Source organism: Sinohyriopsis cumingii, chromosome 11 (assembly GCF_028554795.1).
Source record: "Sinohyriopsis cumingii isolate HCF-2022 chromosome 11, ASM2855479v2, whole genome shotgun sequence".
Taxonomy (NCBI): domain Eukaryota; kingdom Metazoa; phylum Mollusca; class Bivalvia; order Unionida; family Unionidae; genus Sinohyriopsis; species Sinohyriopsis cumingii.
In genome coordinates this window covers 38,160,591-38,178,014 of record NC_142971.1, presented here as the reverse complement: position 1 = coordinate 38,178,014, position 17,424 = coordinate 38,160,591, and the positions used below count along the sequence as shown (strand labels likewise).

At 38.8% G+C, this 17,424-nt stretch overlaps 1 protein-coding gene across 1 annotated transcript in view; it reads right to left on the bottom strand.

Moving 5' to 3' along the window:
• Positions 1–14,360, bottom strand: part of LOC149787937 (uncharacterized) — a 29,450-nt gene extending 15,090 nt beyond the window's left edge. Inside the window, exons 1-2 of the mRNA XM_089974196.1 lie at positions 14,214–14,360; positions 7,499–7,589 (exon numbers count right to left, since the gene is read on the bottom strand). Coding sequence (XP_089830322.1) covers positions 7,499–7,589; positions 14,214–14,265 — 143 coding nt within the window. The 5' untranslated portion in view covers positions 14,266–14,360. The remainder of the gene's footprint in view (positions 1–7,498; positions 7,590–14,213) is intronic.
• Between the last annotated feature and the right edge of the window lie 3,064 nt (positions 14,361–17,424).

Genomic DNA, 17,424 nt, shown 5'->3' with positions numbered 1-17,424 from the left:
ATAGATATTGAGTAGGTGTTGACACAGAGATGGCAGATATGTCCAAAGTACCTGTTGTATAGATATTGAGTAGGTGTTGGCACAGAGATGGGATAGATGTCCAGATGACCTGGTGAATAGATATAGAGTAGGTGTTGACACAGAGATGGAAGGGATTTGTTGTTGTAGGGTTAAACGCAAATTTTTCAGCACACGATAGGCTATACATGGCGTCCAGATTTAATGGTAGAGGAAAAACCCGGGAAAGACTCACCGACCCTCGAGAAGCTAGTGGCAAACTTTCTCAAATACCCACAATGGCCGAATCCGAGATTCGAACCTAACGCACAGAGAAGTGAGATAACAGTGATCAATATCGGAGAGCTCTTTAAACCACTCGGCCATTCGGAGCCCCAAATGGCAGAGATGTCCAAAGGACCTGGTGTATATATTTTGAATAGGTGTTGACATAGAGATGGCAGAGATGTCCAAAGGTCCTGGTTTATTGATATTGAGAAGGTGTTGACAGAGATGGCATGGACGTCCAAAGAACTTGGTGGAAAGATATTGAGTAGGTGCTGACACACAGATGGCAGAGATTCGTTGTTGTATGGTTTAACGATAGTGTTTCAGCACACAGTAGGCTATACAAAGCGGACTGTATTAAAGCGGACTGTATTAATGGTGGAGAAAGAACCCGGTAAAGAACCACCTACCCTCGAGAAACTACTGGCAAGCTTTCTCACAAACCCACATTGGCCGAATCCAGGACTCGAAGCTACGCACACAGAGGTGAGATAGGAGTGATCCGTAACGGAGAGCGCTGTACACCACTCCGATACTCGGGGACCCAGATGGCAGAGGTGTCCAAAGGACATGGTATATATATATATATATATATATATATATATATATATATATATATATATATATATATATATATATATATATATATATATATATATATATATATATTGAGTAGATGTTGACACAGACATGGCAGAGATGTCCAAGGACCTGGTGAAATATATTGATTAGGTGTTGACAAAGAGATGGCAGAGATGTCCAAAGGACCTGGGGTATAGATATTGAGTAGGTGTTGACACAGAGATTGCGGAGATGTCCAAAGGACCTGGTGTATAGATTTTGAGTAGGTATTGACCTAGCGATGGCAGAGATGTCCAATGGACCTGGTGTTTTGATACTTAGTAGGTGTGAACACAGTGATGGCAAAGATGTCCAAACGACCTGGTGTATAGGTATTAAATAGGTGTTGACAAAGAGATGGCAGATATGTGCACAGTAACTGGAGTATAGATTTTGAGTAGCTGTTGAGACCGAGATGGCAGAAACGTCCAAAGGACCTGGTGTATAGATTTTGAGTAGGTGTTGATACAGAGATGGTAGAGATGGCCAAAGGACCTGGTGTATAGATACTGAGTAGGTGTCGATACAGATATGGCAGAGATGTCCAAAGGACCTGGTGTATAGATATTGAAAATGTGTTGAGACAGAGATAGCAGAGATGTCCAAACGACCTGCTGTATAGATATTGAGTAGTTGTTGTCACAGATATGCTAGAGATTTGTTGTTGTAGGGTTTAGCGCCAATTTTACAGCGCACTATAGGCTGAACATGCCGGCTAGCATTATTGGTGGAGGAAGAACCCGGGAAAGAACGACCTACCATCGAGAAGCTACTGGCAAGCTTTCCCACATACCTACATTGGCCGAATCCATGACTCGAACCTACGCAGACAGAGGTGAGATAGCAGTGATCAGTAACGGAGAGCGCTCTACACCACTCGGCTACTCGGGGCCTTAGATCCGAGAGATATCCTATGGTCCTGGTGTACAGATATTGAGTAGATGTTGACACAGAGATGGCAGAGATGTCCAAAGGACCTGGTGTAAAGATATTGAGTAGGTGTTGACACATAGATGGCAGACATTTCCAAGTGACTTGGTGAAAGATATTGAGTAGGTGTTGTCAAAGAGATGGCAGAGATGTTCAAAAGGCCAGGCGTATAGATATTGAGAAGGTATTGACGCAGAGATGGAAGAGATGTCCAAAAGACGAGGCGTATAGAAACTGAATAGGTATTGACACAGAGATGGCAGAGATGTCCAAAGGAATTGGTGTATAGATTTTGAGTAATTCTTGATGCCGAGATATCAGGGATGTCCAAAGGACCTGGTGTATAGATATTGAGTAGTTGTTGACACAGAGATGGCAGAGATGTCCAGTCGACCTGGTGTATAGATAGTGAGTAGGTGTTGACAAGGAGATGGCAGAGATGTCCAAAGGACCTGGTGTATTGATATTGTGTAGATCTTGACACAGAGATAACAGATGTCCAAAGGAACTGGTATATTGATATTAAGTAGGTGTTGACAAAGAGATGGCAGAGATTTCCAAAGAACCTGGGCTATAGATATTGAGTATGTGGTGTCACAGAGATGGCGTATATGTCCAAAGGACCTGGTGAATAGATATTGAGTAGGTGTTGACACAGATTAGGCAAATATTTGTTGTTGTAGGGTTTAACGCCAAGTTTTCAGCACACGATAGGCTATATATAGCGGACAGTATTATTGGTGGAGGAAAACCCCGGGAAAGAACGACCTACCCTCGAGAGGCTACTGGCATATTTTCTCACATACCCACATTAGCCGAATTCAAGACTGGAACCTACGCAGACAGAGGTGAGATAGAAGTGATCCGTAACGGAGTGCGCTCTACACCAGTCGGCTACTCCGGACCCCAGACGGCAGTGATGTCCAAAGGATCTGGTGTATAGATATTAAGGAGGTTTTGACACAGAGATGGCAGAGATGTCCAAAGGACCTGGTGAATAGATATTAAGCAGGTGATGACACAGAGATGGCACAGATGTCAAAAGGACCTGGTGCATATATATTTAGTAGATGTTGACACAGAGATGGCAGAAATGTCCAAAGGACCTGGTGTATAGATATTCAGTAGGTATTAACACAGAGATAGCAGAGATGTCCAAAGGACCTGGTGTATTGATATTGAGTAGGTGTCCACCCAGAGAGGGCAGAAATGACCAAAGCACCTGGTGTATAGATATTGAGTAGGTGTTGATACAGAGATGGCAGAGATGTTCGAAATGCCTGACGCATAGATATTGATTAGGTGTTGACATAGAGATGGCAGAGGTGTCCTAAAGACCTGGCGTATAGATATTGTGTACGTGTTGACACAGAGATGGCAGATATGTCCAAAGCACCTGGTGTATAGATATTAAGTAGGTGTAGACACAGATGGCAGAGATGTCCAAAGGAACAGGTGTATATATATTGTATAGTTTTTGAGACCGAGATGGCAGAGATGTCTAAAGGACCTGGTGTATAGTTTTGAGTAGGTATTGGCACAGAGATGGCAGAGATGTTCGAATGAACTGGTGTATAGATTTTGAGTAGTTGTTGAGACCGAGATGGCAGAGATGTCTAAATGACCTGGTGTATGCATTTTGAATAGGTGTTGACACAGAGATGGCGGAGATGTCCAATGGACCTGGTGAAAAGATACTGAGTAGGTGCTGACACAGAGATGGCAGAGATGTCCAAAGGACCTGGTGTATATATATATATATTGAAAAGGTGTTGACACAGAGATGGAAGAGATGTCCAAAGGACCTGGTGTATAGATATTGAGTAGGTGTTGACACAGAGATGGCAGATATGTACAAATGACCTGGTGTATAGATATTGAGATGGTGTTGACACTGAAATGGCAGATATTTCCAAAGGACCTGGTGTAATGATATTGAATAGGTGTTAACAAAGAGATAGCAGAGATGTAAAAAGGACCTGGTATATAGATATTGAGTAGGTGTTGTCACAGACATGGCAGAGATACCCAAAGGACCTGCTGAAAGATATTGACTAGGTGTTGACACAGAGATGGCAGAGATGTTCCAAATGCCTGACACATAGATATTGATTAGGTGTTGACACAGAGATGGCAGAGATGTCCAAAGTACCTGGTGTATAGATATTAAGTAGGTGTAGACACAGATGGCAGAGATGTCCAAAGGAACAGTGTATATATTTTGAGTAGCTATTGAGACCGAGATGGCAGAGATGTCTAAAGGACCTGGTGTATAGTTTTGAGTAGGTGTTGGCACAGAGATGGCAGAGATGTCTAAAGGACCTGATGTATAGGTATTAAATAGGTGTTAAAACAGAATGGCAGAGATTTGCAAATGAACCGGTGTATAGACTTTGAGTAGTTGTTGAGAACGAGATGGCACAGATGTCTAAATGACCTGGTGTATAGATTTTGAATAGGTGTTGACACAGAGATGGCAGAGATGTCTGAAGCACCTGGTGAATAGATACTGAGTAGGTGTTGACACAGAGATGGCAGAGATGTCCAAATGACCTGGTGTATCTATATTGAGTATGTATGGACACAGGGATGGCAGAGATGTCCAAAGGACCTGGTGTATAGATATTGAGTAGATGTTGGCAGGGAGATGGAAGTGATGTCCAAATTACCTGGTGAAAGATATTTAGTAGCTGTTGACACAGAGATGGCAGTGATGTCCAAATGAACTGGTGTATAGATATTGAGATGGTATTGACACAGAGATGGCAGTGATGTCCAAATGACCTGGTGAAAGATATTGAGTAGGTGTTGACAAAGAGATGGCGAGATGTTCAAAATGCCAGGTGTATAGATATTGTGAAGGTGTTGACGCAGACATGGCAGAGATGTCCAAAAGACGTGGCTTATAGATACTGAATAGGTGTTGGCACAGAGATGGCAGAGATGTCCAATGGCATTGGTGTATAGACTTTGAGTAATTCTTGAGGCCGAGATATCAGACATGTCCAAAGGACCTGGTGTATAGATATTGAGTAGTTGTTGACACAGAGACGGCAGAGATGTCCAGACGACCTGGTGTATTGATAGTGAGTAGGTGTTGGCGCAGATATGGAAGAGATGTCCAAATGACCTGGTGTGTTGATATTGTGCACACATTGACACAGAGATGGCAGAGATGTCCAAAGAACCTGGTGTATAGATATTGAATAGTTGTTGTCACAGAGATGGTAGAGATGTCGAAAGAAGCTGGTGTATAGATATTTAGTAGGTGTTGTCACAGAGATGGCAGAGATGTCCGATTTACCTTGTGAATATATATTGAGTAGGACTTGACACAGAGATAGCAGAGATTTGTTGTTGTACGGTTTAACGCCAATTTTTCAGCACATGATAGGCTGAGGATGGCGTCAGGTATTAATGATGGAGGAAAAACCCGGGAAAGAACCACCGACGCTCGAGAAGCTACTTGCAATTTTTCTCACATACCCACATTGGCCGAATCCGAGGCTGCAACCTACGCAGACAGAGGTAAGATTGCAGTGATCCTTATCGGACAGCTCTTTAGACCACTCGCCACTCGTCCCCCAGATGGCAGAGATGTCCAAAGGACCTGGTGTATAGATTTTGTGTAGATCTTGACACAGAGATGGCAGAGATATCCGAAGGACCTGGTGTACGGATATTGAGTAGGTGTTGACACAGAAATGGCAGAGATGTCGAAATGACCTGGTGTGAAGATATTGAATAGCTGTTGTCACAGAGATAGCAGAGATGTCAAAAGGACTTGGTGAATAAATATTGAGTAGGTGTTGACACAAAGATGGCAGAGATTTGTTGTTGTAGAGTTTAACGCCAATTTTCAGCAGGCGATAGGCTATGCATGGCGGTCAGTATTAATGGCGGAAGAAGAACCCGGGAGAGTACCACCTACCCTGGAGAAGCTACTAGCAAGCTTTCTCACATACCCATATTGGCCGAATCCAAGACTCGAACCTACGCAGACAGAGGTGAGATGGCAGTGATCCGTAAAGGAAAGCGCTCTACACCACTCGGGCACACGGCGCTCCGGATGGCAGAGATGTCCAAAGGATCTGGTGTATAGATATTGTGTAGATGTTGACACAGAGACGGCAGATATATTCAAAGGATCTGGTGGATAGATATTGAGTAGGTGTTGACACATAGATGGCAGAGATGTCCAAAGGACCTGGTGTATAGATATTGAGTAGGTGTTGACAAAGAGATGGCAGAGATGTCCAAAGGACCTGGTGTATAGATATTGAGTAGGTGTTGGCACAGTGAAGGCAGAGCTGTCCAAAGGACCTGGTGTCTAGATATTGAGTAGGTGGTGACATAGAGATGGCAGAGATGCCCAGGGGACCTGGTGTATAGATATTGAGTAGGTATTGACACAGAGGTGGCAGAGATGTCTGAAGGACCTGGTGTATAGATATTGTGTAGGTTTTGACATAGAGATGGCAGAGATGCCCAAATGACCTGGTTTATTGACATTGAGTTGGTGTTTACACAGAGATGTTTGAGATGTCCAATGGACTTGGTGTATAGATACTGAGTAGGTGTTGACACAAAGACGGCAGAGATGTCCAAAGAACCTGGTGTATAGATATTGAGTCGGTGATGACACAGAGATGGCAGAGATGGCCAAAGGACCTGGTGAAAGATATTGAGTAGGTGTTGACACAGAGATAGTAGAGATGTTCATAAAGCCTGATGCATAGATATTGATTAGAGGTGTTGACACAGAGATGGCAGAGATGTCCAAAAGACCTGGTGTATAGATATTAAATAGGTGTTGACACAGATGGCAGAGATGTCCAAAAGACCTGGCATATATATATATTGAGTAAGTGTCGACACAGAGATGGCAGAGATGTCCAAAGGACGTTGTGTATAAATTTTGTGTAGGTGTTGACACATAGATGGCAGAGATGTCCAAAGGACCTGGTGTATAGATTTTGAGTAGGTGTTGACACAGAGATGTCAGTGATGTCCAATGGACCTTGTGTACAGATATTGAGTAGGTGTTGACACAGAGATGACAGAGTTGCCCAAAGGGACCTGCTGTATAGATATTAAGTAGGTATTGACACAAAGATGGCAGAGATGTCATAAGGACCTGGTCTATAGATATTGAGTAGATGTTGTCGCAAAGATGGCAGAGATGTCCAAAGGACCTGGCGTATAGAAGTTAATGATGTAGTAGTAGATAAAGCTCTTCAAACAGAACTTTATGACAATCTTTTTTTAATTACTAGTTTCTACAAATGCGTATCTTTAGTTTGACCGAGTGAAATGGGATATTATTGGTGATATAAAATATGTTGAAGGTACCAAAGTAACTGAAATATTAGCGACCTTTATATTTCTCTCTCTCTCTGTCTCTCTATCTCTGTATGTCTGTATGTCTGTCTCTGTCTCTCTCCTTCTCTCTCTCTCTATCCGAAGTTAGGAATTAGTTATTATACTTAAAGATTTCGTAATGGTTTGTATTTCACAGAACTGATTCAATCTATTTCATTAGTCTTCATTTTTACATTTATTTCCATAACCATCCATACAAATCTATAGAAATCGTACCTAAATTGTTTTACACAACTTTGTTACGAAAATATATTAATTAAAATATGTTGAACATACTCACCTACCACTACAGCAGTCGTACTCGCAACAACTGGAACAAGAGAGGACCCTGCCATCGGTGTAAGTACATTGGTTCTGAGCCAGAGCAAGCACTGTAAAAAGTCACAGAGGTGATTTAGAATGTATGCGTTTGGTTAGGTAAGTAATGGAATATCGGGACTCGGTTCGGTTACTTTTACACTTGCCGACACAAATGCAGCCTTCAAAACCACCTAAATGAGTATTGATAATAATCCTCATTATGATGATAATAACGATGATGATGGCGATGAAATAATTGGCAAGGCTTCTAACTGTGATGCAATCTGAATAGCTAGTAGCCGGAAGCTTACTTAAAATTAGCATATTACTCCCAGGATCCCACACAATGGTGCTGAAAGATTTCGATGGCACGCCCGGCTCCTGATAATCTATTCATCATTATTTCGCTATATAAGTATCCTTCCACATATCAATATTCATCGACGGAATATATATTCAGTCAGTTCCTGTGTTGTTCGTCTTTATGTCCCTATGTCTGTCTACACCTCCTTTCCTATTTTCGTATATTTGTTTTGTATTATTTAGTTTCAAACGTTGGCTCCTTAAGGTTATTTTTCCATGCATATCAGTATTAGATATAATGAAGAAAATGTTTTCTTGAACACGCCATTTACAATTTTTCCACGTCACACGCTAATATTACAGCGCCATTCGAATCATTAAAAAACACTATATACTATGGCTTTATGTTTATTTTATCATTATCGATGCTTTTTTATAATCTGGTAATCCTCTTTCTTTGAATAGTGGAATCTGTGTGAATAGTTTCTCATGTTTCAAACTACGTGTTAGATAATACTTTTATTTTGGTATTATCGTCCGTACAGCAATATATCTGGCACAATTACAAAAAGAGAATGAGCGCGTACAAGTCGGCAGAGATGTAAAATTGAGACATTAGGTATTTTCCTGCTTGAATTGACACACGTTTTATGCTTTCATTAAGGCTTTGTTAGAACTTTCCATGGAGGATGGTTAGGATAAATTCTTTTCATGCTCAAAAGATTAATCTTTTAAAACGTGCATTCCTCAAGTGTGTTATGCATATTAAATTTAATGTTTGTTTGTTAGTTTTAATTTCTTTTTATTCCATTACATGCTATTGTAATTTAATATTGGCTTAATTGAATTGATATTGTTCAGAATAGAGTTCTGTTCTGTTTGTCCGGCCTGAATTTTTTTTTTATTTAAGATGTAAACAACTAATAATATAAACATTTTAACTAGTTTCTGACCTTGTTCCAAAATCAGTCATAGTTTTGGTAAACAACTTTTAAAAATTTTTTTTATTATCTTTCTCAGAGTAAGAACGAAAAACCTGGTCGACGTGATATTTATAATGTAACACACTTCTATTTTGTCCAGAAGGATGAACTCTTGACCTCCATCCGGAAATCTGTTTTGCGTTTTAGTTAGTCTTATAACTGCTGTTATGACAAGAATTCTATCAGTCGTTCTTTAAACACTTGAGATGTTAAGTTGTTTTATATTGTGTCCAGTGTGGGCTGAGATTTTATTTTTCTCCAAATTATTTTAATTTCAAGTGACTGTTTTTGCTGGAAATACAAAAGTACTATGGTAATTCTTGGACAAAGACATTTACTGAAATTTATAAGGAATTCAAAAACTGAAATAATAGTTTTTGTGATTCAACAAGAGACTATTGACACATTAGTACAACGTTGACTATTACAGACGTCATCGCCTTCCATTTTTGGACTTTCATCGGAATTTGAACTGTGATTCACTTAGGACTTTTTCATTAACAGGACTTGTGTTTTAACTCTTGTATTATTTTGGGATTTAATTCGCAATATCGTACGTTCTTTTTCTCATTTTTGTTCACTTTTTATACTTGGGAAATATTTTTTATTTGTTAATTTCTTTTTAAAGCTTGTTGTCTTTACTCTTTTCAGTTACATTTTTAAGATCATAGACTCGTAACAATTGACATAGGTTCCTAGATGGCTACTATTGTATGAAACGCTGATTTTAATATATCTCGTAAACCATGTCATCTTTGTAGACCGATTCCTTGGTGCACAGGACACATCTGTTTTTACAATTTGCTAGTTAATCGACTTCGAAATTCACCGTGGCTTCTACTTTCGAGAATAGACTATTTTGTCCAAGATCTCCTATTATTACTAATATTGACAGTGTCAAAAGAGATGAATGACGATGTTAAAATTTTCTATGAACTGTTTTCATTCATCATCGTAAGCAACTATGGCAGAATAGACTTTGAAAGAAATGGCTCCTAGCAACGGAAAAACGTTCCTGCTACATTATATGTTACATCAGAATGCACCACCACTTAATTCGGTCCATTCTTCAGATCGACTAGGATGCGAAAATACTTGCAGATGTATCCGTTATTGTGAATGTCTTTAGAATGCTGTGCTATGTTTCAACCCCAAATAGAAAACATAAATGAGAGAAAATCTGCTAGACAGCGTTTTGACGTAGACAAATACATTTTACGACAAGCTCCTTTTTATGGTACTCAATTAGAAACGTTCGGCGAGATTTCTCCAGAGGCACTGCTTTGCCAAGCTGATCGTTTGAAATAGATGCAACTGTTTTGAAGAGATGTAGAGCATAAATATAAACTTCTGCATGTATTCTCATTGAATATATATTAAATTGGGGATTCCCTAGTGATCGTGTTTTGGATTTGTAAATGAAAGCATCATTTTTGACATAGTGTTCTTCAAGTTATTCGTTGAATATTTCGATGAGAAAAGCGGTCTGATCGCCAGCCGCTCGTTGTCACTGTAGCAAGCAAAACGTTTATTGGAACAATACTCTATCAATATCTTCCAGTTTATAGTTTTGTTTCACAAAAGTGAACCAAATCTCCAGTGTTTAAAATTTTGTCTCCTTGGATGATTCCATAGACGTTCGAAACAATCATGTTGTTTCCAAACACTATAAACACTAACACACATATACAATCACACAAAAGAGGTCACTGTAGTGGATGGGTTAGAATTTTGTTTCATTTTGCAATCTTTCGTAGTATCTCTTGCACATGTCGTTGTGCAAAGAGCTGCGTATGTCTATGTCGTTCGCAAAATAATTTACTTTAGAAACATAAGTATGTTTGTATTTATATTATATGCAAGAACGAACATCTTTCGCATTTTTACGAAGTACAAACACTTCATGTGCAGTGTATAACATCCTTGCACACCATCTTGTTTAATGTCTGTAGAATAATGTTAAATAAGTTTGACCGTTTGCAATCTCGAACAGAACACTTTACTTTCCGTAAGTTAATTTTTGCTTTGACTCATTAAAACGTTTCATCCGAAATAACATCACCACCTTTAAACTGAAAATCAGAACTGTTAGGTAACTGCAAGGATCATTGTCTATTCTCCTAAAACTATGCTAATAGTAACGCATTCGAATAGAAACAACTAAATGTATTATTATATATGAAGAGAATACTCTGTGTCTGTGTGTTTGTGCATGTGTGTGTTTTTGAGTGAAAGATATGACAATTGGAACATAGCTGTGATGATGCTACAAACAAGTGATTGCATCAATGTAAAAGTCAGTGCATACTGGATCATCCAAGGTGTAAGAGGTGGAGCAGGAAATTTAGATACCTTTAGTAACCGATGAAATAAATAATCAGCCCTTCGTTCTTAATACCTGTCTAGAGATAATTAAAAATACTTGCCATCAGCAGACCGCTCAGGTGGCCTAGTGGTTATAGCGTCAGCCTTTTGTGCGAAATGTCGCGGGTTCGAACCCCGGCCAAGTCATACCAAAGATTTATAAAAATGGTACTAACAGCTGCCTCCCGAGGTGCTTAGCAGTAAGAGGTTAGTGTTAAGACTGGTGTCAGGATAATGTGACTGGTTGGGACATGATGCTATATGTCTGAGGCATGATTCCCCAGTGCTAGACATTATTATAAACTGAGTGGCCGAGTGGTCGAGTGGTCTAAAGCGCTCACCGTTCCGGATCACTGCCATCTCACCTCTGTCTGCGTGTGTTCGAGGTCAAGGCTAAGCTAGCGTGGGTACGTGGGAAAGCCTGCTTCTCGTGGGTGGGTGGTTCTTCCCTGGGTTTTCCAAGGTTCTTCCTCCACCAGTTATACTGGCCGCCATGTATTGCCTATCTTGTGCTGAAAAATGGCGTTAAACCCTAGAACAACAACAACAACTATAAATTGCCAAACTGTAGACATCGTAGTGATATGACTGAAAAGTTGTTAAAGTTACGTTAAAAATCCAGATCACACACAATTGCCATCAGTTACATATTCTAATTAAACCTTAGGTGTATGTTTAAATGGGATATTGAATTTGTATGTAAGTACGAACGTTATTGTATTTTTTTGGTATGTATTTCCGCCAGTGTGTGAGAATGCACCTCCCGCAAATAAGAGTGAGATTCATATTAAGAAAAATACAAATGTTAACAAAGTTTCAAAATTACATGCTGGTCATGTAAGATGAGTGAGCACTTGCATACTTAGAAGAAGGTATTTCGTTCCTATGTGTTGGTTTTTACTGGTGTCACAACAATCGAGAATGTTCCGCTCTTTATTGCGCAGCATGCTTCTTGATGACTCTACGTTGTGTCGAATAGGCCACATTGAAAGCATTTAAATTTTCTTAGTTACATAAGTATTTGTTGCGAGTAAATGACATTTTTCTGTATTTGTGATAAATAGTTATTTATGATGTTTGGTGTAGGATATTTGAACACGGTAAATTATTAATTTTTTCGTAGTACAGTGTAGTCATTTGTAAAAAGACACGGAGAGGATCGCTTTAGAAAACAGGATACACCGAGGCAGCTTAATGTGTCTGGTGGTCTACACAAAGGGAACATATTAGTCTTAAATTTTGTACATTTTGCTTGCAAACCATTACTAGGATACCAGGAAGGTGGTTAGAGGTGTGAACACGAGATTAATTAATTAATGAAGCATAGAAAACTGGACCACCAATTTTGGTAGAACAGGTAGATGTGAGTAGAAATATGAAAATATGCCAGAATATTCATTTTGGTAGAACAGGTAGATATGAGTAGAAATATGAAAATATGATAGGCTATTCATTTTGGTAGAACAGGTAGATGTGAGTGAAAATATGAAAATATGCCAGGCTATTCATTTTGGTAGAATATGTAGATGTGATTAGAAATATGAAAATATGCCAGAATATTCATTTTGGTAGAACAGGTAGATGTGAATAGAAATATGAAACTATGCCAGGCTATTCATTTTGGTAGAACAGGTAGATGTGAGTGAAAATATGAAAATACGCCAGACTTTTCGTTTTGGTAGAACAGGTAGATGTGAGTAGAAATATGAAAATATGCATGGCTATTCATTTTGGTAGAACAGGTAGATGTGAGTAGAAATATGATAATATGCCAGGCTATTCATTTTGGTAGAACAAATGGATGTGAGTAGAAATATGAAAATATGATAGGCTATTCATTTTGGTAGAACAGGTAGATGTGAGTGAAAATATGAAAATATGCCAGGCTATTCATTTTGGTAGAATAGGTAGATGTGAATAGAAATATGAAACTATGCCAGGCTATTCATTTTGGTAGAACAGGTAGATGTGAGTAGAAATATAAAAATATGATAGGCTATTCATTTTGGTAGAACAGGTAGATGTGAGTGAAAATATGAAAATACGCCAGACTTTTCGTTTTGGTAGAACAGGTAGATGTGAGTAGAAATATGAAAATATGCCAGGCTATTCATTTTGGTAGAACAGGTAGATGTGAGTAGAAATATGATAATATGCCAGGCTATTCATTTTGGTAGAACAAATGGATGTGAGTAGAAATATGAAAATATGCCAGGCTATTCATTTTGGTAGAATAGGTAGATATGAGTAGAAATATGAAAATATGCCAGAATATTCATTTTGGTAGAACAGGTAGATGTGAATAGAAATATGAAAATATACCAGGCTATTCATTTCAGTAGAACAGGTAGATGTAAGTAGAAATATGAAAATATGCCAGACTATTCAATTTGGAAATCATCATAATATTTGGGACTCAAACTTGTGTCGTTATTATTATTACCAAACTACCTGGATGGATAAATGTGCTTTTGTTTTCATCCCACAATGCTACTTATGGCTAATACAGGCCATCCATCTTTTGTATGAACTGTTGTCAAGGCTGTTTAGAACTGGCAAGTCCATTATATTTGCAAATAGTATCCGCAGAAAAGCATTTAATTTTCAATATGTCCATGTTGTGTACGCAATTCATTTATCCTCACCACTAAATAAATTATTTACAAATGTCATTTCACTTCATACAGACTTCAAATTGCCGTACACTGTATCAAAACATGTGGACAAAAAGTATGTAATTTTTGTTAAAAATTAACTTAACGTTGCAGTATACTTTCTGAAGCAAATGGGACATCATTATTAACATTGTACCCGTTTCTTCACAATCAGCTTACCACCTCACCACCCCACCTGTAATGAATTGTACATACCAATAACCCTCAAGCTGTATTATTACTCAGTTACCTGAGGCATAACTAAAATACGATCGTAGACGCAACTTTAGATTTCACACCATTTTCCGGATGTAGCCAGTAAATATAAACATATAACAAGTTCATGTGATTATCTATCTATCTTTCTTTCTCTCTATAAATATATACTCACCAACAATTGAAGTCAATAATGCTATCTCTAGAAGATGTTTTAGAGCCATCATTAAAATGGCGAACTACTTTCGATTACTCTCTCAAATTGCAAATGACGTCTGTAAGTAGTGCATTATATAACTATACATGTGACCTATATGACGAAGACGAAGCATGGAGTTTTAGAATATACCTTGTCAGCCGTAACGGATTCTCCTATTTATAGCTATAGGTAATTTTCCCTGGAAAGGTTAAAACAAGCTGCTAACTGTAGTGACAGTAAAGGAAATGGTATGTGTGTGCATGCAAGATGCCCACCAAATCTTATAACTTTCTTTAAATTTGAGTTCTTTGTAAATTTATTCATTTTTGTGAAATGAATGTAAGCACTTGTGATAACCTTATATAAAATAGACCATTCCAAATCCGACAGTGTGAAAAGTGCCCTGTTCTCAGATTTCTGAATTCCAGTTATGTTTACTTGTGGTTTATGCTCGAACCGGATGTATGTGATCTTTTAGTAGTTAATATATTGAACGAACTGGTTCACGTGATTGTGATTTTTAACGTAGCTTTAACAATTTTTCAGTCATACCGCTACGATGTCTGCAGTGTGACAGTTTATAGTGATAGTAGTTAAGGGGGATAGATTAGCCTCAATGGGAATTAGCATTACAGACCCCCTTGGGTCAGATTAGCCTCAATGGAAATTTAACATGGAGAAAAATCGTGGGTCAGATTAGCCTCAATGGAAATTTAACATGGAGAAAAATCGTGGGACAGATTAGCGTCAAGGGAATTTAAACAGGGTGGGACTTTATAGCGTCAAGGGAAATTGAACATGGGATTTTTAAAAAAAAAAAAAAAAAAAAATTTAAAAAATGGGTAGGCAATTGAAAGGCTATCTCTTTTCGAGAAATATGGCTGGCCCTGAAAAGGGCCTTTGGGTTTCTTCTTCTTCTAACTCCTTAACTTCTTCCACCAAGTCCTCATTTTTTCCATTATTCCTTTCTTCTTCTTTTTCTCCTCTGGCATCCAGTCTGGATGGCCCAAGGCTCTAAACTTTTCCTGGACTTTGATCCAATTCTGATTTAGCCTATCAAAATCAGCCTGTTTCTTTTTGTTTTCCTGATCTTTTCTTTCTTTATACCATCTCTCTTTAATCTTCTTTACCTCTACCTCCATCACTTTTCTCATCAACTCCTCTCCTTTCCTAAGTCTTTCCTGACCTCTCTCCACATAAGAGCACTCTGTCCCATGTGACATTTTTTCAAGAAAACACCTGACTTTGCTTGCATTGTCAAGTGCTTCCTTTAGGCTTCCCACTCTGACATAGGTGGGATTTATCATACCTCTCAATCTCTTTTCCTCCTCTTCTATCATTCCTGCTATCAGTTCTTTTGCTATGTTTAGACATTTAGCGTAGTCCAGGTACTCTGCTATCTTCCATTCTTTTTCTAGTCTCTCCACTACATAGATACCATCTATTATCCAGTTGTATATATATACCAAATTGTTGAACAAGTCACTTGCAACCACCATCTTCGTTTTTTATTATTCCGTAGAATGGTTCTAATGACGAACGTGGTGGGTTCTTATAGTGAAAGCGCGGACGTGATGGAAAACATCCCCCTAAAAACGTAAAATTGATCTTACCTAGATCATGACCCAACAACGCGCTAACGTGAAGGAAAACATCCCCCACTTTTCTCATTTCATATAATCAAACCCAAACTATACTCTCCACATACGCTAAGAAACAATAAAGAAACCCATAATCTACTATTCACACAAACTTCCTTGAACATTTACAAACAAAAAACACACAAACACATACACTCTCACTATCAATAAAGAGTTAGTGTTTATATTCACACTACTCTACATACACACATTGGCAAATTAATAGTTATTTCTTTTCTAGAGTATTGGGTAGCCCTGAAAAGGGCTTTTTTTTTTTAACTCCAGATGCAACTATCTAATGATTGCACCTTCCTGGCCTGGCGCCGCACACGCATCTTCTTCCCCAGTCTCCTTTCACCTTTCTTCTGGGGAGCGAAGAGGGAGGATGATTCGCTTCAGCACCCCAATCCTCTGTCTCGGGAATATTGAACGACATCCTCTCTTCTCTTTTCTTTTCCTCCTCTTCCCTCTGTCTTCTCTCCTCCTCTTCCTTCTTTATTCTTTCTTCTTCTATTATAGCCTCCGCAGCCAGTTCATTTACCAGGCGCCTGACATATTCCAGATGTATCTGGAGTTCAAGAAGTTTGCTTATTCTGCTACTATTCATTCTTGTATTGATCAATCAACAAGGGTAGCTAGACTGCCGAACGAGTTTCAATTTATAGTGAAAGCGCGGACGTGAAGGAAAACATCCCCCTAAAACATAAAATTGAACTTACCTAGATCATAACCAAAAACAACAATGCGCGGACCTAAAAGAAACACTCACTCACTTTTTATGCTACCCATTACTATGGTAAAATTTTTTTTATAAATCACTTCAATAGACTATCCACATACGCAAAGCAATCCAATCTAACTCCAAATATACACCTCAAACACCAAAAAAAAGACATCATTTTAATCTACTATCCATACCAACTTACTTAAGCACTTACTAACACAAACACACTAACACATACCCTCACATTTTTAAAAAAAGAGTTAGTGTTTATATTCACACTACTCTACTTACACACATTGGCAAATCGATCGTTATTTCTTTTCTAGAGTATTGGGGTAGCCCTGAAAAGGACTGTTTTTTTGTTTGCTATGGCATTCTTTTTTTAGTTTCTAAGAATGCGATGTCCTCTGATTATAGACTTTCTGGCAATAGGTCTGCTTCTTCGGAAAGAGAAGAAGAACTCTTTGGTGTCGATACGGCAATCGACAAAGCCTCTGTCAGGTTCAGGTTGCTGCTGCTGTTGTTGTTGTTGCTGTTGCTGCTGCTGCTGTCTCTGAAGTCTGTACTGCTCTGTCCATTCTTCTTTTTCCCTGTTCATTTCTTCTCTGAAGAGCTCTTCTATCAGGTCTTCAGTGATTTTTAACATTCTCACATTCTCTATTTCTTCTGGCTTCGGTATCAAACTGTGTCTGACCCTATGCAAATTCACGTAGGCTTCCTTGAGCTTAGCTAGTTTGGAGCACATCTTCTTAGGAGGATGAGTCGACAATGGATGGTTGGACTGGAAACAACCCCGGTTCATAAAGTCAAAGCGCGGACGTGA